Source organism: Mizuhopecten yessoensis, unplaced genomic scaffold (genome assembly GCF_002113885.1).
Source record: "Mizuhopecten yessoensis strain PY_sf001 unplaced genomic scaffold, ASM211388v2 scaffold9639, whole genome shotgun sequence".
In the NCBI taxonomy this organism is placed as follows: Eukaryota; Metazoa; Mollusca; class Bivalvia; order Pectinida; family Pectinidae; genus Mizuhopecten; species Mizuhopecten yessoensis.
This window is the reverse complement of record NW_018408148.1, coordinates 289,583-312,036: the sequence shown is the minus strand read 5'-3', so window position 1 is coordinate 312,036 and position 22,454 is coordinate 289,583. Positions and strand designations below refer to the sequence as shown.

Sequence of the window (22,454 nt, the reverse complement as noted above, 5' to 3'; positions counted from 1 at the left end):
CATTTCTCTACAGAAATAGTGGCAGTATAACAAGGTTCTGCTGTACATCAATAAAAATGCATTGTAAATTTATTTTTTCATTAAATATACATAAAAATATAATAATGTGGTTTTGAAATTACCATAGCAACACTTCCTTATGGTTATGTCTCTTTAAATGTAAAGAACACCCTATATTAACACCTGCTTAGTTTGAAAAGGCGGAAAATTACCGTATGGATTTTTGGCAATAGTCCCCTCATCCATTGTAGCTGGTTCGCTGTTTCCAACCTCATTCCGAGCAGAGACTTGGAAGAAGTACTCATTGCCCTCGAGGAGTTTCTCCACAGCGAACGTCGTTGTACTACCACTGACATTCTGGCAAGTTGCCCAGATGTTACGTTTAGCGTCACGTTTCTCTACGATGTAGGCGGTGATTTCGGCACCTCCGTCACTGGTTGGTTTCTCCCATTCAATGACGACGGTATCCTTCATCACCTCCACAACATGGAGGTTGTTTGGTTTCGATGGTTTGTCTGGAATAGAGGTCACTCAAGGTTAGGAAAGCATACAGCAAGGTTACGATAAAAGTTTCCTTGAATTTTATAATATGCAAATGCTTTAAAAGAACTTTTTTTTTTTTTTTTAAAAAGATACGTCTTTTGTCTTTGTACACATGGCATTTAAGATATTAATCTTGAAGAAAATGTAATATAATTTCATCGTTTATGAATTTTCTTCAACAAAAAATCAGAAAAGGACGGTTCTGTACCTCTGACATTGATATCGAAGCTGGCCTCTGCCTTTCCAACAACGTTTTCTGCAACAATCTTATAGACGCCGGTATCGTCCTGGGTGGCGTTTTTGATTTTGAGAGTGGAGAATTCCTCTGTGATGTCGATGCTGAGGCGTGGTGTCTTCTCTACGGGCTGGCCGTCCTTCTGCCACACAACCTTGGGTGACGGGATACCACTGATGTTGACCTCTACAGTCAACGTTGACCCCGCCTTCAATACCTGTTTGCTCTTCAACTTGTTGTCATACTCAAGTATTGGATGAGCTGTAAGATTTTATGATAACCATGGTAATTTTGGAATCTCAACATCACTTTTGTGGGTACAGTACTCTTGATATATATACAACACTTGATTTGATTTCACATATATCTTGATATTCTATTGTTAGGTTTTCTTTTCCTCAGAATCTTACAAAAGTTTGTTGAATTATCCATACTCTGGCCAAAATTGTCAAAAATGTTTCAACACCTTTTTTGAAGATATCATTTATTCACAACATCAATGGCTTTGGCAACTTCACACACCGAGGATCCTAACATTAAGTCTTACTTTGAGGATATAATGCACTGATTCTAAGTTTCGGCCTAAATCTAGAATTTGTGGCGTGCTGATTAAAGTTAAAGTTTTATAGTAGAGATTTTGATGATGGTTCAAATTTTAAGACTTGTTTAGAGGGTATTGTGTGTTAGTTTGAAATTAGTTTTAGTTTCGAGGGTTTGATGGGGTGGTCCTGACATTAATCCTTTATTTAGAGGGTATGAAGTGCTGTTGCTCTCTGCTGTCAAGGGTGAATTGTTTTGGTTTAGAGAGTTTGTAATTTGTTAAAAGAGTATGACAAAATGGCCACTCACTGTGCACAGATAACGTTCCTGTTGTCTGGACCTGTCCAATCACATTCGCGGCCTGGCAGCTGTAGACATCGGCATCCTCAGGAGTCGTGTCATGAATCACCAGGGCCGCAATGTCATCCTCGTAACTCATCTCGTACTTCGGGCTCTTCTCCACCAGTACTGTACCCTTGAACCTGTTAAAGAGGTCACAGGGGTCAGAGGTCACTGCTTAAATGGTGCACACAGTAACAAGACAGTGTATCAAGATTTTAATTCTGAAAGTGTCAGCATGTATGCAGGTAAAATTCCAAAATACCGAAGCAGTAGCTTGCAAATACCAACCATTTAATATCGGATTCTGGCTCCCCAAGGTCAAGGTCACATTCCAAGATTGCATCTTTCGGTGCAATAACAACAGTGTCCTGGAGTGGCTCAAGGAGCTTAGGTGCTACACCCACTGAGGAGAAAACAGAAAATAAATCAGGGAGTGAAAAATTGTATCATTGAATACACATATATTTGTTTGAATTTAATGGTGTGTCAACTAATTTCCTATTTCACAACGTATATAGCACGCTTACCGATCGGAGCCTGTACTTTGACGGGCTTGGTGGGTGGTGATGGTGGACCAACTCCGGCTTTGTTTTCTGCGCTGACCCTGAACTCGCAGTTTGATCCTTCCTTAAGGCCGGTTACACTGAATGTAGTTTCAGGGACTGCAGTTTCATTGGCTGTGGTCCAGCGGAAGGCACCTACAAGTCTGTATTCAATGACATAGTTGAAGATGGGAGATCCGCCATCATCCTCGGGTGGTGTCCATTTGAGCGCCACAGATGAGCTGTCGGTGCCCATGATTTCGGGGGTACTTGGTGGTCCTGGCTTGTCTATATAAAAATAACCCGTAAAACATTACAGTGCGGACCCCTTTTTTTTCGAACATGAGTTGACAGATTGATATGAGCAAATAACTGGTTGATATTGGAAGATTTATCACTGAATAATTGAAATAAAATTGAATTAACAGTATTTTTTGCAGGATAATTTCTTTTTAAATTAATAAAAATCCTAATATCTGGGGTTTTAATACTATCTGTACAGATCATTATTCAGAAATAATTACATACAACCAAACCTGTATAAAGAGACCACCATCTGGTAATAACTTGTCTCTTTTAGCAGGAAATTTCTTAAAGATGGTTGAATTTACAATGAAATGATTACAATCAGGAACACTGAAAATGGTCTCTTAACACACGTGGTCACGTAACTATTTCACCCATGAAGACACATTTGAACTCTTCCAATTCAAAGTATGTCACGTGACCAGGTTTGACTGAGTCTATAACAATTTTGTTACAACAGTAGGACTTACCGAAGGGATTCTTGGCTGTGATCGTATCAGACGGTGGACTAGGCTCGCTTTCGCCAGCTTTGTTCACCGCTATCACGCGAAACTGGTATGTGTTATCCTCCACCAGGTCCGTCAGACTGCACCCTGTGTCGGGAATCATGTTGTGTACGGCACGTACCCAGCGGGGACTAAATCCGGACATACGCTCCAGGAAGTAACCAATCACAGGTGAGCCACCATCGTTGGCTGGTGGTTGCCATGATACCATAGCAGACTTCTTTAACACGTCGGATGGTACCGGAGCATTCGGTGCATCTGGTACAGCTATAAACCAATCAAAAGCTGTTTTACATTTTGTTGAAACTCTTTGCATAATTACCAGTTTAAGGTTACAAAACAATGTTTCTATACCTGATTAAGAAGATAAATCTTTGCAGCTTATAGTAAGTCATTTTTATCAACCCTGCCTCGAGCACAGAACTTACTGAATTGGTTCTTGGCCGTCACTGCGTCGGTAAGTTCTGCTGGTTCACTCAATCCAATGTCATTCTTGGCAAATACCCTGAACATGTACTGATTGCCTTCGAGCAGTTTAGTGGAGACAAACTGCGTCTCGGTGGTCGTACCAATCTCTGTCCATGAGCGGCGGTTAGCCTCACGTTTCTCGATGATGTATTCAGTAATTGGACTTCCTCCATCATCCTCTGGGGTTTCCCACACCAACGACACAGACTCTGAAGTCACATCCTTTGGTGCAAAGTTCCTTGGAATGCTTGGTTTATCTGAATTACAGGAATTTTAATAGTAACAGGACAATCTACAAATCTTACTTCCTGTATTTCTTTCCCTCAAGATTAATTCAAACATGTTCATTTCCCTAACAGAACAATAATGAGTTCTCAAAGTTATCATTCAAAAAACAAAAAAATAATCGTGACCTTGACCTAACCTTGTACTTTGAGCTTATTAATGACCTTGACCATACCTAGTAGTTTGAGTTTGATGGTGACCTTGACCATACCTAGTACTTTGAGTTTGATGGTGACCTTGACCTTACCTAGTACTTTGAGTTTGATGGTGACAGCAGCTTTGCCAGACTGGTTCTGTAATGTCAGTGTGTAGTTGCCGGTGTCGGTACGCTTGGCCTTTGCCAAACGAAGTGTGGTCATGTTGTAGATGGACTGGACCTCGATCCTCTTGTCCTCGGGCATGGACTGGTCATTGAATGACCAGGTGACCGATGGCTGTGGATTGGCCTTGAAGGGTATCTCAAATGCAGTGGACTGACCAGCCTTAAGAATAACTTCCTCCTCATAGGCCTTGTCAAGGAACAGCTCAGGAGGCACTGTAATGAAACAAAGGATTTTTTAATATCTTATCTTAAGGTTATATGTTACCTTACACCTTTTGACTGTGATCTGAGTTCGAGTTACCTCCATTGAATATTCTGAAACTAAAAATACTATTTTTAAGTACTCAAGGGAGATAACTCTTAAACACACCAAAGGTAAAATGTGTCAGGCAATGTATAATCTTTACATGTTTCTTACAAAGTGTGGCAATCTTCCGTGATGGAGATACATATTAGTGTAAGGTACCATATATCATTAATGTTTTTGCTTCACATGTAAATAGAATCATAGTATAACTAGACAAATTATTAATTTGAGTACAGAATGTCTGAACTTATTATCCTCATTATCCAACAATATTCAAACTGTAAAATCCAGATAACCTTGAAATAAAAAACGTTATACTTCAGATATGTACCTTCAACAATGAGTTCTGCCTCCGATTTCTTGCCCCTGACGACCACCTTGTAGTCCGCCTCATCCTCGCCATCAATATCATTGATGGTCAGTCGGTGCACAGTGCCTACGACCTCCATCTTGTATTTGTCTGATTCAGCGAGAGGTTTACCGTCACGGAACCATTTGCTGACAAGATCAGCCTTGGTGACCTCTGCCTCAAAGGTCGCAGAAGATGGGATGGTGTGCACTTCCAGGTTCTCCAACTTACGGACATAGTCGACTGCCTCTTCTGTGGGTATAGAAAATTTTAATTTTAAATTTCTTTTATTGACTTTTTTATTTATTTATTTCTTATTTCGTCTTTGCGTATTGCAGAGTTATCTTCTCTTGGGAGCAGGTATTGATTGTTACGTCATTGGTCTGTATGAGAAAATTACGTCATTTTCTCAAAAATTGATGACGTTACTTTCACAAACAAGTAACGTAACAATCAATACCTGCTCCAAGAGAAGATAACTCTGCAAGACGCAAAGACGGAATACGTACATATGTACAAGAAACCTCTTTTATAGAGATGTCTGTTTCCATTTTAAAAAAAAAGTAATTTCTGCTGATAATTGAAACAGAAAAGTTCTAAATAAATCACTTTTAAGATTACAAAGACTTTGCATGAATGATATCCAGGGGTACAGCTTTGATTTGATGGAAAGGTGATGGAAATGATTTTTAACTTTGTTCTGTAATCAAAGATATTTACATCTTAATGAATATAAGAATTGCTAAGGACATAAATATTTAGTAATATTTAATTACAATTTCTCAATAGTATACAATTGTTGTTATAGATATTGATGACAAATGTGTACCTTCTACAAAGATAGCCCCAGTAGAAAGAGTATCCATGACATTAATCGTATATTCTGCCTCATCGTCCAGTTCAGCAGCTGTGATGGTCAGTGTGTGGATGTTGTCATGACTGGTCATCTTGATTCGGTCACTCTTGGTCAATGTTTTGCCCTCACAAATCCAGCTGGACTTAACATTGGGTCGAGACACGATACACTCCAGTACAGCGGTCTTACCCTCCATAACCTCAACATCACCCAGAGGCTTGATAAACTGCAGGGGCTCTTCTACAAATGTCAAGAGTTTTACAGATCAGAATCCATGACAAGTTCATCTGGTTTGCAAGGTAAAACTTTGTACAAAGCTTCAATATCACTGAGAGACTTGATAAACTACGGGAAGAAATTTAACAGACAGGAAATTAATTCATGATTATTTTTTATTTTATTTTAAAGACCAATATTTGAAATCTGTTCTTTTAAAAACACTGAATCCTGTTATATTTTCCTACCTTTGACGGTAAGTGTAGCTGTAGACTTCTTGTCTGCAAACTGGCAAAGGTAGATGGCACTGTCGTCTAATTTGGCATCGGTGATCTTCAATGTGTGAACCATTTCTTTCACAGTCACATGTATATGGTCAGATGGAACTATTTCTACTCCATCCTTGTACCAAGTTGCCTTGACATTGACCTTGTTCAACTCACAGGTGAAGGTCATTTCCTCCTTTTCAAAGATTTCTGTGTCAGTCAGAGGCTTGACAATCTTGAGTGGTATTTCTGTGGGGAGTGAAAAGTAACAACTAAATCAGTAAGTTATTCTTTTCTACAGAGAATGGAATATTTTAGTGAAATGAATTTCTTTTTCTGTAGGGAGTGAAAAGTATCAGCCAAATTTATCAATTATTTCACAAAATGAGGGGTTTATGAAATTCTATTTCATAACTTTGGAAATGATGGTGTAGTCTTAAATCTTGAAAATAAGATACACATTGCAACAGTCAATTTCACAATCAAAATATTAACATATTATTTTAACCAATTATAAAATATTAAACTTAATTGTACTAAATCAATGAGAAACATTCTGTCAGTTAAATTAAAACATCTGAAATATATACATGCTGAAAAAAAGTAACAGAATTATTGTACATCAAAATAACTACAAATGTAACAAAACCCTGTAACAAAAGTAAAAGTGTTAATTTTTGAAATCTAAACAGTCAATATTTCAAAAGACAGCCAACACACTTATTCAGAACAATTATTCTGAATAACTATTGTTAAACCTTTTTTGTTTATTAGATAAATATTTCTTTGTTCATTTGTGAAGAGAAATGACCTTGAAGTCAAATATCTCACACAAATAAAAAAAAATAACGTAAATTAAGATCAAGGCTGAAAATTGATAAGTGTTTACTATGTACAGAAAGGCATGCTGCTAGCTCAAAATTTAGTGGGTTAGCTTATCAACGGAAATGGCGAAATCAATAAATCAAATCAAATATATCTACGATAAATCTTCAAAATATATTCTGTTAATCAACTGTACATTTAAATAGGTTTGAATAAAAACTGTAACCAAACCATCTATTCAAATGAATTATAAATGACAGAAAATATGAAAAACTACTTCTAAAGAGCAAATAGTCAGATTTGAGAATCAACTTAAGGTAAGTAATTTCTAATGTAAAAAGTGTCGCTACAATCCGACTACACTACAAGGGAACAGTGACATTTGCTGTTTATTCAGGGCAACACATTTCAGCCTTTTTCTCTTTGAGAAGTTGAGCTATATTTTCCTAAAATCATGACACATGTCCTTCAATTTTTTTTTCTTGATTTATTAAAATAAATGAAGTGTCAACAATGCATCTATTCATCAAAAGTTTTAAAATGCATCAATGAATTTGTTAATTGTTTTCTTTGAAAATTGACACAATTTTCAATTCTTGAGAAAATGTCACCATATTTTCCCATTTGAAAAGGCGCAGACACCTGTGGAAAGAGGGAAGAAATATCACTATGAGAAAGATACAATTGAGATTTAGCAACTCAAGAATCAACTAGGGGAACAACTACTTTCTCTTCCACTTGTTTGATGGCAATTACTTGAGAAATATTCAATTGGGAGTTTCACAAAATGAACATTTTTGTAAATAAGGATTTTTTTTCCTCAAAATATCGATCCAAATCAGACTGTTGAGAATTTTCCTGGAAGGATTCAATGAAAAAAAAAAAATTCAGGTAAAATGTGTGACAATCTGTTGCAAAAATTGCTGACAAATGTTTAAAAAAATAATGAGCCCACAAGGCAACTGGAAGAGACGGTAATGTAATGGCTACGATCTATGTTACTATGGTTACGACTACAATAAACAGTGCCCTATACAACAGTGTACCTTTCACCGATAACACTGCACTAGTTTCTGTGTCATCAAATGCAAATTTGTATGTGCCCACGTCTTCGCCCGAGACACGCTGGAGGTACAGAAGATGGCAGGTGCCGTCCACCCGAATGTCGTAACCATCACTGATTGTGATTGGTTCGTCATCTTTGTACCATTTGCCCTTGACCTTGGGACGCGACACTTCACACTCAAACACAGCCGTACCTCTCTCAGGCACCTTCAAGTCATGCAGTTCCTGGACCAGCTCAGCCGGTAGTTCTACAGAAAGCAGAGTTATGGCTAAAGTAGGAAACTACAGGACAGGATGTGGAATTCTGGGTCTCAAGTAGGAAAGTGCATTATGGGTATTTATAAATTAAAGTGCATTACATATATTTGAATAAAGCAGGGCCTTTTGGGGTTTATTTGGGGCAGGGAACAATGAGCATTTATATAGGGTATGGCATTATAGGTAATAATTAAATGAGGTGTTGCATAATTGGTACTGTGTGATGGCAAATTGCATCATGGGATATTTGACAGTGTACATCATGGGTAGTCAAATGGTACAAAAAAGGTCTTAAGCCAGGAAACGAAGAAAAACTGCAATACGGTTACAAGTGACACATGGTTCAAGGTCATTCCGGTCAAACAGGGAAGATCATACAGAAAAAGACATTGTACACCATAGGAAAACATTGTCATACGCTCAAAATCACTGAGAATTCCATGTCATGTGCACGTGTGACTGCAAGAAGGACCAGAATACTGCATTTTAAGGATCCCTGTCCCACTGCACTGTGGTGTATCGTATACACAGTAACCTCGCTTTAACTTCTGTTTGTATATAACTGTAGCACAGTTAGGCCAGATCACTTCCCTTGACCAGGTATCTCAATAGGTTAGAGTGATAGTATAACAACCTTAAGTCCAATGTCTGAACCCCGGTCGAGCCCTGCTGAACTTTTCTCCTTAGAATACTCTCGTTGATTACATTTTGATTACTTCATCTTTAATATTTCTCATAAAAGTCCTGTAAGGGATGCTTTTCTTTTCAGAAAAGATTTATCAAAGGTATAGTCATGCTGGAAAAAAAGTTTCCAAAGCATGGTTACCGTTTTTGGCAGTGGTACAAGGATCCTTAAGATGACACGAACACATTAGGATAATGTGACTATAGGCTACAAGTGTACTCTGTGACATTCTTTTACAAAGTCTCATCATTACAGAGTAACATACAACTAAATACCTACCATCAACAAGCAGATTGGCTGTGGATTTCTTGTCGCCGATTTTGATGGAGACTGAACCTTCGTCGCTGATCTTGGCTTCGTGAATGATGAGTTGGTGGGTTTTGCTATAGACGACCAGCTCTATGCGGTCGGAACCCTTAATCTCCTCGCCGTCCAGGTACCATTTCGCAACCTCATCCGACTTACTGACCTCACACTCCATTGTTACGCTGTCGCCCTCGGTTACTTGGGTATCCTTCAGGGGCTTCAGGTACTCGACAGGGGCCTCTGTGAAAGTGTGAAAAATTATTGACTTGTGGACAGGAGCAGAAAACGTCTTGTGAACCTCATATTTTAAACACACTATTTTTTATTTATTTTTTAACATTTTCCTGAAAACCTAGTTTTTGGGTTTGATTACATTTCACAATGTAGGTGATATTTTTCTTTTGTAATTCTTTCTCATTCATCCATGCATCATCTCTATGCTCTACCATTTGTTTGTGTAAGACAACTTCAATACCAACAATTCTTTCTTCGTTACCATGATCACAAAAGCTGAGATTGTTTTAAGAAAATTAAAATATAAAGAAAAAAGAAAAAGATACAAACCTTCGACCAAGACAATGGCACGTGACTTGGCTTCATTGATGACAACACTGTATTCAGCCTCATCGTCAAGTTCAGCCGCCTCAATAATGATACGATGGCATGCATTGTCATGGATCAACTTGAGTCCTTCCCGTGGTTTGATTTCCTTGCCATCCTTCAGCCACGTGGCTGGGTAATCTGGTTTGTTGACTTCACAGTTGAGACAGATGGCATCGTTCTCCATGACAGTGATGTCTGCCAGAGGGATGAGGAACTCCACAGGAAGTTCTGTAACCATGGCAATAATGAATGCAAATTTGAAGAAATTATTCATACAATAATGAAACAATGATTTGCGACACAAAACATTTACAAAAGTAATGACGGTGAGCACAAATTTTGAAAATAAAAGAACAATCAAATGACCTTGACATTTGACCTGACCTTGAATTATGACCTCACCTTCTACAAAGACAGTTGCTGAAGTGGATACGTCTTTGACTTTACACTTGTAGTCGGCCTCGTCGTCGAGAGTGATGTCGGTAATCGTGAGAGAATGTTGGTACTGGTCGACGGAGATAGAGAACTGGTCGTTTGGCACAATCTCCACATCATCTTTACACCACTTAGAGGGCATATTTTTCTTATTCAGCTCACATTCCAGTTTCACGGTGGTTCCTTCAAGAACCTCAAGCTCTTCAAGAGGTTTGCGGAATGCCAGTACGATTTCTACAAATATAACAAAATAAGTATCAATCATATTGTCTCTAGTTGAGTATTTTGCAAGGACATTACAGGGTTTTTTTCGGAATATTTTGGACACTAAGAATATGTTTTTGTGTCAAGAACTTTTACTTATTAACCTTTCATCTAAAGAAGAGTTGTACATTTCAGAGGTAACTGCAGTATAAGACAACATTTTCACATGCGCACCTTCAATTGTGACGGTAGCTTCGGTTGAAACGTCGCCACAGACACATGAGTACTTGGCCTTGTCATCAAGCGTGACGTCGAGGATCTCCAGGCGCTGTGTGCAGCCATCCGTGGTGATGCTGACACGGTCGCTAGGCTTGATTTGTTCTCCATCCTTAAACCACTGAACCTTGTAGTTGGGTTTACTCAGTGCACACTCCAGGACGAGTGTCGCCTCCTCTGTCACGCTCTGGTCTTCCAGAGGCTTGGTGAATTTTGGGGCCTCTTCTGTAATACAGAAATGGAACACTGATGTTTAAAGTAATGTCTGAACAATTCATGATATTTGAGCTGTTGTTAGAAATTAATGAAAATGTTGATAATTCTATAAATGTGATACCTGGGAAAGCACTAACTATTTTCCATATGGATTTTTTTCCCTCAAAGTTAGAATCTTCTTGAAATTTTATGAGAACACCTGAACTTGTTACCAATTACTGATCTTTACGCTTATCAAAATATCATCTTTGGGGAAAAAAATGTATGAGATGATATGAATTTAAAGATATGAAAATACACTATACATGACCTTTGGCCTTGAATTTGACCTTACCTTCGATCTTGAGGGTGGCCTTGGTAGATACGTCACCACACACACAGGTGTAGATGGCGCTGTCTGCCAGTGATACCTCGGCAAAGAGGAGTTGTTGTAGGTAACCATCTGTTACAATTGTGATATTGTCCGTTGGAGAAATCTCTTCTCCGTCTTTGAGCCACTTGACTGGGATGTCAGGTTTGGAAAGTTCACACTCCAAGGTCACGGTCAGTTTCTCCAACGATGTCTGGTCCTCCAGAAGTTTACGGAACTCTAGTGGTAGTTCTGAAAAAAGAGATGGGATGATATGTGAAGTTAAACATCTTCAGTTTTTATACTAAGAGATCACTTTATCTTTACATTTCAAGGACATGTTCCACTACTTTTTCCTTCTTTTTTACATACACCAGTTAAAAGTAATTTTATAATAAAGAATTCATATCAACATAACATTACACTGTATAACGGGAAATTTGTTTACAATTTTTCGCTGTAATGATCAATTCCACTCATTACAGCGAAAAATTAAACCGCAGTGAACATTTCCCAGCATCCAATTTTAGTTTATACGGACAGAAATTTTCTTCAAACAGAAAATATTTGATTCTATCTCAGTTCATTACTATGATAACATGACACTGACCTTCGACAGAGAGGACAGCCTCGGTTGAGGCATCTCCACACATACAGGTGTATTTGCCCATGTCGTCAAGGGTGACGTCATCTATGACCAGCTGCTGTACACAGCCATTTGAAATAATTTCCATGCGTTTCGTGGGCGTAATTTCTTTTCCGTCCTTGAACCACTTGACAGGGATTTCCTCCTTGTTGACTTCACACTCGAGTTTCACGTTATCCTTCTCCGTCGCTTTCACGTCCTCAAGTGGGCGCTTGAATGCTGGCGGAAGTTCTGGCAATGCAACAAAACACATAGGTGAATTATTTGTTATTTGCATCAATACATTTAAAGATTTTGTGCCATCAAGTTGCTTGGATAAGAAGTTTTCAGATATCTCTATGTTAGAACATGGGATGTTTGTATTATGATAAACTACTGATATGATTTATTTTGAACACATAATGACGGCATTTTAAAGAAGAAATATAAGCGAAAATGTCATGGAGAGACACATCTATTTACATTAAAACACTTGATAGCTACTAAATCACCAAATTTTTTGTGAACACCAAATTTAACAAAAAAAATGCAAATTCGCTTCAAATAATTGATTTGTGAAGATCAAATTCATGACAGGAACAACAAAATATAAATGTGACCCCTTTTGTACATACAGTTCAAAAATATTTCACAAGATACATGTATTATAATTTTAGATCAATTCTTGTTGCTGTGAGAAAATATACGTCTGATGAAATCATTTTAAGGATTTGCAGTATCCATTTTATATTATTTTACCCCTATCTTGAGGACAAGACACCTCCATCCCCCCTATCCCCCGCACCACCACCTAACCCCTCACCCACGTTTTATTACCCCTGTTATACCTTTGATAGTGAGTATTGCTGACGATTCCGATTTGTCGTTGAGTTGTATGGTGTATTCGCCCTCGTCCTCTGGAATGACTTCCTGAATCTGTAAGACGTGGCGGTAACGGTTACACAGGATCTTAATGCGGTCACTGGCGGTCAATGGTTTCTTGTTCTTCATCCAGCTCACGTTGACGTCTGGCTTGCTGAGTTCGACCGAGAGTTCCACATCTTCTCCTTCCATACCGGTTAAGTCGGTCAATCTGTGTGTGAACGCAGCCGCAACCTCTGGAGACGACAACAAAAATTGACTGATGAATGCAAGGGGGACAACTCAGTAACAAAAGGGAAACTCAGTAACACAAATATCAACTAAGTAACAAAAGGGGGACAACTCAGTAATGCACATAGGACGATGTAGTAACAAAATGGTGACAACAAAGTAACAAATTAGGGACAACTCAGTAATATAAATTGGACAACTAAGAAGTGCAAGGGAGACAATTTCATAAACAATGGGAGACAACTCATAATGCAAAATGTCCAGAAATGCTTTATCATCAAGGGGAGAAAGATTTCTTTTCAAAGTATTGTTATTTTTTTATGATGGTACTTCTTTGTAACAAACAATGTTTCCATTTATCTATAAAATGTCACCATATGAATCTGTTTAAGGGAATATTGTCCTTGGCCTTGTGACATGGTGACGTACCTTCCACATACAGTACAGAAGATGAAACTTGACTGCCGATCATCACGCTATAGTCGGCCTCATGATCCAGGTAAGCTACCGGGATCGTGAGGATGTGTCGGTTTCCGTCCACGGTGATTTCGTAACCATCGGCAACCGTAATCTGTTCACCATCCTTGAGCCACATTGCAGGAAGTCCAGTCTTGTTGACCGTACATTCCATAGTAATGGGCTCTCCCTCGGAGCAGTCGTACCGGTCTTTGAGAGGGACTGTGATCCTTAGTGGGACTTCTGTAACGCAGGGTAACATTGAAGGGTTATCAAGTTGTAACAGGCACCAAACACAAAGAAGAAGAAGGGATTCAATTCAAGACCAGAACAAAATATCAGAATCAACCATAAATGTCCATGGGGCCTGTGATATTAGGTTCTATGGGTCCTTGTTATAAGTCAGCCAGATATGACATGATCAACTAGATTAATTTTGAAATTTGAATGCACGATACTTGCCTTTTCTAGAACTCAAAAAGGGATCTCTTTGAAAAGATCAATAGTACAGCAGGAAGTTTAAAACTAATGACTTACCTTCTACAAACAATGGGGCAGTGCTAGATTTATCTTCCAGCTTAATTGTGTACTCTGCGCGATCATCCAGGACCGCATCCTTGATGGTCAGTTCGTGAACTTTGCCCTTGGCGGTCATCTCTATGCGGTCAGAGGGTACAAGCTCCTCCCCGTCACAGTACCACTTGGCTGGTGCATCCTCTTTACTGACCTCACACAGGAAGGTCACACTCTCGCCCTCCATACAGGTCTGTTCCTCCAGTGGCACCATGAACTTGATGGGGAGTTCTGCAAAGGGGAATAACTCTCATTTAATAATAACTCAAAGTTAATTCGTTCAAGGTTGCAGAACACTAATTGTATAATTATTATAAAAATCAGAATAACCATAAAGAGCAGATTGTGATCAGGATATGGATTTATGAATTAAGTATAAAAATGCATGTATTTAAACACTTTTAATCAGAAAATTTAAAATTATTTCCATAAAAGTTGAAACAACTTGTGAAATGAAAACATCAATAATAATTTTATAAAGTTTCTGCAAAATTTCATGCTTTGAGCAGAAATAAATTTTGCTGTGAACCCTGAAATACAATTAACATGATACACATGCTTTTTATGTACATATCAATGTTACAAAATGATCAATGGTTACATAAAGTTTCAGAAATCATGCAATTATTTTAGCAGGACAATAGAATTCCGATTACAATAAGAAATCTCAATTATAACGAGAAAACAAATAATCAATATTCTCATTGATAAAATTGCCATATATTCAAACAAAGTAATTTTTAAGGAATTATTAAAGTTGAAGAAATGAATATTCAATGTAGTAACTCTCGAAAGAGGCATGAATATTCATTAATGAAAACCAACCTTTTGCAAGCCCTTCCTCAGATGTCCTCTTTCGACCAATAACCACAAGGTATTTTCCGTAGTCGCTCATGCATAAATTACGAATAGTGAGAACATGCAAGTCCCCATCATCCCGAATGTTGTGTTTCGGAGAGGGAGTTAATAAACATTCATCCTTGAACCATGTGACCTTTATTTGCTCTTTTGAAGTTGAGCACATAAATGTTGCCATATGCTCGTCATGACAACAATAACGCTTCAAGGTCAAGGACAGACTGATTGGAATGTCTGGAAACAAACCATGGAGATCTCATGCAGATTTCAGTGTCAATCGTATCACAGGTGCAATTAAGCCTGACCAGTGTAGATTCATTTAGTGTAGATGTCGCTGTATTCCATATTGGAGCATCTATTTAGCAATAAGTGTAAGTACTTATAAGTGCAAGTACTAGACTTCATGTCTGTTCAGCTTTCACAATAGAGTGTAGCAATCACAAAGTGGGAGGAGCTATCTTTAGGCGGGTGTGTCTATCACAAAGTGGGAGGAGCTATCATTGGGTGGGTGGGTCTATCACAAAGTGGGAGGATCTATCTTTAGGTGGGTGGATCTATCACAAAGTGGGAGGAGCTATCATTATGCAGGTGTGTATATCACAAAGTGGGAGGAGCTATCTTAAGGTGGGTGGGTGGATCTATCACAAAGTTGGAGGAGCTATCCTTTGGTGGGTGGATCTATCATAAAATTGGAGGAGCTATCAATAGGTGAGTGGATCTATCACTGGGACGGAGCTTAATAAAATCAAGACTTTTCTAACTAAGCACCCTTCTTTGTGTAGAACTTGATACTACAATGTTGATTCATGTAGATGCAAATCAATACTACAGGTCAATCAATACGAGAAGAAAAAAGATAAAAGTGTGACTTACAATGATGGGGAAGGCGGATGTGATTAAATTATTACCCTACGTCAGCATCAGCTTGTGATACAGTGAAGTTTTAAACCTTACTGTGAGTGAAACTTACTCATTATTTGCAAGTTGAGGTAGCTGTTGTATAATTTATGTAGAAAGGGCGGAAGTCAGAATTAATTAATTTGGATTTCAATTTTTATTCTCGGGACAACTATTGATTTATGGCAAGACAAACTCTCCCTTTGGCTTATTTATACTGGCACCGGTTTGTTAAATTGCAGTCTTGTTCGACATCTGTGCTCTTTTTGTGGTCTGTGCTAGGTTGTTTGGTGCTTAAGCAGTATTTAACCCATAAAAGTGAATATGTGCTTCTATAAATCTATTTACTAAATGAGGTAAAAGTGGTTTTGATGCTGGGACAAGTGATGAAGCATGGACCACGTTAATGGAAATGTTTATAATGAATGTGATGAACTTTATGGACGGAACTCTCTTTTAAAGAGGACTTATAATGATTAAAGTGTTTCAACTTATGGTAGGAATTCTATTTATAAGGCAACATTTGAGTTTCCCATATAAGGGCATATGATGATCATGGATTTCCATATATGGTCATTTGTACAGATGATGATCATCATCATGGATTTCCATATATGGGCATATGTACAGATGATGATTATGATCATTAATTAGAAATAGAAATCTCTGATTAGTATGGGCAAAAACAAAATGGTGGACTGCACATCAAAATGTGAAATATTATGGGGTGTAATTCACACACTCAGTGATATTATGGCATGGACAAATCTTTTGATATTATGGGATGGAACCATGATAAAATTTTAACTTGAAATAGGATGATTATGAAGGTTGTAAGTTAGGAGACTATTGTTTTGACCTAGTCTAGCAGCAAATCACAATATATATCGGCTATGGTTGCCACGGCTACCGACCTTCAAAACTTATGGACGTTATTTCTTCGCCAATTATCAGACTATACTCTGCATTGTCAGATTCTACCAAATTATGGATAGTCAGTTTGTGAACACAGTCTTCACTGGCTACAGTGTATTTGTCACATGAACCAAGTGGTTGTCCATCTTTCAACCATGTTGGCAAAACATTTTCAGTTGACACTTCACATACAAGAGTAGCTGTCTCAGAACTTTCCGGTTCTGGTTCGAGACTAAGAGGTTTGACAATTTCTGGCATACACTCAACACTTAGAACTTCTTGCATATTTGTATGAAGATGTGGAATTTCAGCCTCAGTTGCAAAGTTAACAGATTGGAGAGTTTCTGTTTCGGGGGTTGAAGACTGAAAACTTTCTTCATCTGGATCAAGATTTAGAGGGTGGGGTATATCCCCCATGGACTCCACACTACAAATTTCTGTCTCATGTATAATGTTCAGAGTCTCAGGGTTTTCAGCCTCTATTTCAAAGTTAATAGATTCAAGATTCACTGTTTCAGGGGTAAACGGTCGGAGAACTTCTACATTTGTTTCGAGGGTATGTGTCTGAAAACTTTCAGCCTCTGTTTCAGATGGAAGAATTTCATCCACTTGGTCAGGCCGAAGACTTTCTTTATCTAAATCAGTGTTTATAGATTGAAGATTATCAGCGTTTGTTTCAGTTATCAAAGACTCAATAATTTGTGCTTCTGTTTTGAAATTTTGTGGTTGGGTAATTTCAGCCTCTGTTTCGAGATTAATAGGTTGGAGAAAATCACTCTTGGTTTCAAGGTTAAGAGGATGGAGAATTTCAGCTGTGGATTTTTCTGCAAATGTAAAAGCAAGAAAAAAAGAGCATTCCATTAGAATAGTACCTCAACCATGTTCAAGGTCCCCACAGGCACACCATTAGCCCACAGATCACAGACGATCACTATTGTTTCACAGTAAAACCTTGTTATACTGCCATTACAATTCTTGTGTAAAACTTTGGCATTAAAAAGGATTTGGCAATATGTCAAGAGTGATATAGGATGGAATTGCGAAGGAAAAGGGGTCCTAAAAATATCTTGGCAGTAAATGAAATCACAGATCAAATGAATGGCATTATAATGAGGCTTTATTGTACTGTTGTAATAGGATGGGAAATTAGACTGGGATTCGAACCTGGAACCTCTGAACTCTAGACGACTGCCCTGCCAACTGAGCTATCCGAGTTACCGCAGTGAGCAACCCCGTCTAGATTTACTTACACTGTTCTTATAAGCTAAGGATAATATAAAGATAGTTACGAAATAACATATTGTTCTGATGAGAAAGTTTGATTAAGCTTTCGACTTCTTACAATGACTGTGATCTGTGAACCTCTTATCACATAACAAAAGAAAAACAAATATATATATTCAATTTGTTGTTCTTCTGTATTTTAAAGTCATGCAAATAAATATGTCATACACAAACCTTCCATATGCATTAAAATAAACCATGCTGCAAAAACTGTTCAATTTGTTAAAATCAAACTTTTAATCAAAATTCAACATAAATATTCTTTCTAAATTTTGCTTTTTAATGATTTAAGACAGATTAAGGCATGTTTTAAAAGACCTTATTAGAATATATCTATATTATTATTTTTAATACATTTTTTTTTTCACATCCAATTTTTTTCTTTAAACAGATGTGCCAATCGGAGTGCAATCGTGCAGGTGACCATATTCCTAATTTACATAAACAGATGTTCGAATTTGAAGTATGAATTTTATTTCAGCTTTCAAAAGTTTTCTACAAAATACCCGACATGCATTATAAGAATTAGACTTATAAACCACTTGTTTTTTTCTTGATTATTTCTCATTTCTATCTATATAACAGAAGTTGAAACTTTGAAGCTGTGGTGTAACCATAGTGTGCTAACCACTCCCATAAGTGTTAAAACCTGCCCTCAAGTATGTGAAAATGTTTTACCGCCAAATCGGCCACATGCAAGCCTTACCGTCTTGCCTTCAGCATGAATGTTTAAGTGCAGCCGTGTCAAAATTAGCATGAATCTGTATATATCTATCAACTGTAAAAACTAGTCATTGTATTGATTGCATCTCTTATTTATAGATGATTGCTACACACATTTCTGTCTAGTTGTGTTCAAATATTTGTCTTTATATGTTTTGTAAGTTTGTTTCAACATTTGCAGAAAGTATCTATACCATAAATACTGACAATATTCTTGGACAGCTCAACATCACCTAAATGTTTGCTTCTTATGATGGTCTAAGGCTACACAAAGTGGGAAGAGAAACATCAAAATGACACTGATCCTATTGTGTTCATAGCCATATGAACCTTATTTCTTCTGTAAGAACAAAAATAAAATTCCATTCTTAAAGGAATGTCTACTTTTTATTCAGACCCATTATGACTATGACTATGCATGCACATATATATTGTATACCGATCCAGAATTGTGTAGAACCTCAAATCGATAGCTTGGCCCCTGCATGCTGTTAGATACATATTGTAATACAATATTAATACTGCAGGCAAGTCCACAGCTGCTCTTTATTTCTATAACTTAATTCCAAATTCCAATCCTGAGTATTTATATATTTCGACTTGAAGAACATCTTTATTTCTGTATCTGCTTTAAAATGTGTTAGGAAATTCAAGTCAAAGACTGATTTTATTTGTTTTATTTTTTAGGTAGCTTCAGATTTTGTGTCCTCTGAGCATTATGCTGTTTCAAGTGATGTAGTTCTGAACTTTGGTGTAATGTTTTGTATGAACTCGTGTATTATATTAAGCTCTGTATGTAGTTGTTATGTGTAATAAACAATATCAATTAAATATCATCATAATTTGTCAACTTTCCCCCCCAATAACCTTTAATTTGTATATCATACTGACATTTACTGAATCCCATCAAATTGAAAGTTTTTCGATATCTAATGATAAATATAATATTTAAAGACATTAAAATTGTTAGAATAATTAAATTTATGCACAAACATGCTACTTTATGATATAAAGTAAACTGTTCTCAAAACAAACATTATGCAAGACAATTTCTTAAAATAATTTTTCACATGGAAACTTTGAACTATAACATTGTTAACTTCAATATTCTAAACCCATGCTTTATCCACTGACAATAACAAAATCAATTTCACTATGTTAAAATCTACATAACCAAGTCGACATACCATCGAGGCAGAGTTTTGCGGAGCTTTTTCTGTCACCGACAGTGACAGTATAATCTGCGATGTCTGATTCATCAGCATCCATGATGACGAGTGTGTGGCTAGTTCCATCATCCTTGAGGATATGTTTATCGCTAGGGGAGATAACTTCGTCGTTTTTGCACCATGTGACATCTACGTCTTCCTTGTTTACGTTACAAGTGAAGTAGCACGCCTGGTGCTCCTCGACATGCTGTTCCTCGAGTGCTAGGACAATCTCAACAGGAGATTCTGTGGGGGGTGGACAGACCCAGGTTAGGAAATTACTTCCAACCCGCCAATACCTTACTTCCTCTGACAGGCCTGCAACCTTGCTCGTAAAATGGAATCTCTTATCTAAATACTGCCTAAGTGGAATCGAAATCCACCGATCTCACAAACTTAATCCCCCATTCAAAAACTATCTACTTAGTGGAATAGACTCTCCAATATCAATATCCTTTAACTTAAAGAATGGGCCCTCCATTATTGGCTATCTTACAGAATGGCTTCTCCCTAAGTTAACTTTTCTCACAAAATCATCGGAAAATATTCAGGAAATGACAGGACTTAATGGGTCAAAGGTCATGCTTATATCAGGACAGCAAATTTCGAAATGAGGCAACATCCTTCAAGTGTCAGGTAGCAGGTTGGCAGAGGAAATAAGGTATGGGAAGGTCAAACACAAGTACATTGGAGAATTGAGGCTTCAATCATGTAAAACGTGTCAATTTATATAAGAAAAGTCTTTGAAAAAAATACTAAAAATCCTCAAAAAGAAACCAAAAAATAAAAACTTGCATGCAAAATGCTTCCAGTGTTTGATGACAAAATAATTAATCTTAAAAGATTTCCAATCTCAACAGCAGCTTCATCATAAAGCTTGACCGGAACTTCGACTGCATCAGTGACCATGACCTCTTCACACCTACCTTTGATTGTTAGCGTAGCCGTGGCACTTGTATCCTCGACCTTGGCGTTGATGACCCCACCGTCGGGCAGGATAGCATCCTTGATGGTGAGTGTGTGTGTTCCCTTGTCTTTTGTGATGATGAAACGTTCATCTTCAACGATTTCTTTGTTGTCAAGGAACCACTTCACGGTGGTGCCCTCTTTGCTGACCTTGCAGACAAATTCTGCGGTCTCGCCCTCCATGATTGTAGCATCACTGGGTGGAGAGGTGAACTGTGGTGGGAGTTCTGTACAAAATGCAAATTATAAATTACTGAATATCTCTCTGATTGTATGAATTTCATTATTCGATTAAGGCAGAAGGAAGCCCCTTTTTTCAATATTCAAGCATATAAAACAGACATTTTCTCCTAATTTCACAAACAAAAACACAATTTTATATTAAAACCATCAGTTTTTCTGCAACCATCTTTGTCATAAATCTTGAAAATTGGTTATTCAAGACATAAGTTTGAAACAAAAGGAAGGATTATGTTTTTTCGTTGCCAACTCTCCCCAATTGCCTTCTTTTGAGCTTATCCTGCAATTTTTGATTGAGGCTCACCTTGTACAAAGAGGGAGGCAGTGGACTTCTTATCCTTGGCCTGGAGAGTCACTTGTCCTTCATCTTCCACATGGATGTCCTCAATAATCAATTTATGTACATGACCTTCGGACACCATTTTGACCTTGGCATCCTCCTTGAGTTCCTCCTCATCCAAAAACCAAGTGACCTTCTCAACGTCACGGTTGATTTCACTGATGAACTCCACAGTTGAGTGCTCCATAGCGGTGATATCTGAGAGAGGTATGCTGAACACTACTGGAGTTTCTGTCGCGAAAAAAAATACACACCATAATTTCAATTTCATAATTCAACTCCATTATTATCTACATTTCACAATAAATTGTAACTCTGATTCACTCAAGGTGATTCATCAAAATATAATTTTATACAAAAGAATTCATTTGACGAAATTGTCTTTTTATCTCAGGAATCAAAAGGAAACATGAACGACCATTTTTTGCAATAACTGTCCAAATTTGTTTCAGAAGAATGATAATTAATTTAATTTGTTCTGCATTTGCTAATATATTCTAGAATTTGAAAAGACAATTCCTTTTAGAACTTTAAACAATCCAAAAGCTATGGTGAAGTACAATATATACAGACACAATGACCTTTGACCTCACCTTTGACCTTGAGTTTGGCAGAGCATGATTGGCCCTTGGTCTTGAAGGTGACCACACCATTATCAGCAAGGTCAAGGTCTTTTAAGTAAAGTTTGTGGACAAAGTCTTGAGAAACGAATTTGATGATGTCACTCTCTACGAGTTCTCTGTCGTCAATGAACCATTGGACCTTGTCGACGTCGCGTTGGACCTCACACACGAAGGTCACGGATTCGTGTTCAAATTCTTCCATGTCCTTCAGGGGTACAATGAATTGTGGTGGAATTTCTGTAAAAAAAATTAACACACATTTATATTTTCCACTTCCAATGAAATAATGACGTATAAGGTGTAATACTTTTTTAACAATTCATTGTTT

General features: G+C 37.6%; 1 protein-coding gene across 1 annotated transcript in view; it reads right to left on the bottom strand.

The window, feature by feature from the left end:
• LOC110458512 (titin-like) overlaps positions 1-22,454 on the bottom strand; it is a 483,136-nt gene that overhangs the window by 216,763 nt on the left and 243,919 nt on the right. Inside the window, exons 152-176 of the mRNA XM_021510245.1 lie at positions 22,097-22,363; positions 21,468-21,734; positions 20,884-21,150; positions 19,937-20,203; positions 14,037-14,303; positions 13,473-13,742; positions 12,779-13,048; positions 11,916-12,182; positions 11,291-11,557; positions 10,699-10,965; positions 10,228-10,494; positions 9,787-10,053; positions 9,196-9,462; positions 7,955-8,221; positions 6,066-6,332; positions 5,575-5,841; positions 4,728-4,997; positions 4,015-4,302; positions 3,443-3,739; positions 2,979-3,281; positions 2,188-2,490; positions 1,949-2,063; positions 1,628-1,800; positions 752-1,039; positions 213-515 (exon numbers count right to left, since the gene is read on the bottom strand). Coding sequence (XP_021365920.1) covers positions 213-515; positions 752-1,039; positions 1,628-1,800; positions 1,949-2,063; positions 2,188-2,490; positions 2,979-3,281; positions 3,443-3,739; positions 4,015-4,302; positions 4,728-4,997; positions 5,575-5,841; positions 6,066-6,332; positions 7,955-8,221; positions 9,196-9,462; positions 9,787-10,053; positions 10,228-10,494; positions 10,699-10,965; positions 11,291-11,557; positions 11,916-12,182; positions 12,779-13,048; positions 13,473-13,742; positions 14,037-14,303; positions 19,937-20,203; positions 20,884-21,150; positions 21,468-21,734; positions 22,097-22,363 — 6,618 coding nt within the window. The remainder of the gene's footprint in view (positions 1-212; positions 516-751; positions 1,040-1,627; positions 1,801-1,948; positions 2,064-2,187; positions 2,491-2,978; positions 3,282-3,442; positions 3,740-4,014; positions 4,303-4,727; positions 4,998-5,574; positions 5,842-6,065; positions 6,333-7,954; positions 8,222-9,195; positions 9,463-9,786; positions 10,054-10,227; positions 10,495-10,698; positions 10,966-11,290; positions 11,558-11,915; positions 12,183-12,778; positions 13,049-13,472; positions 13,743-14,036; positions 14,304-19,936; positions 20,204-20,883; positions 21,151-21,467; positions 21,735-22,096; positions 22,364-22,454) is intronic.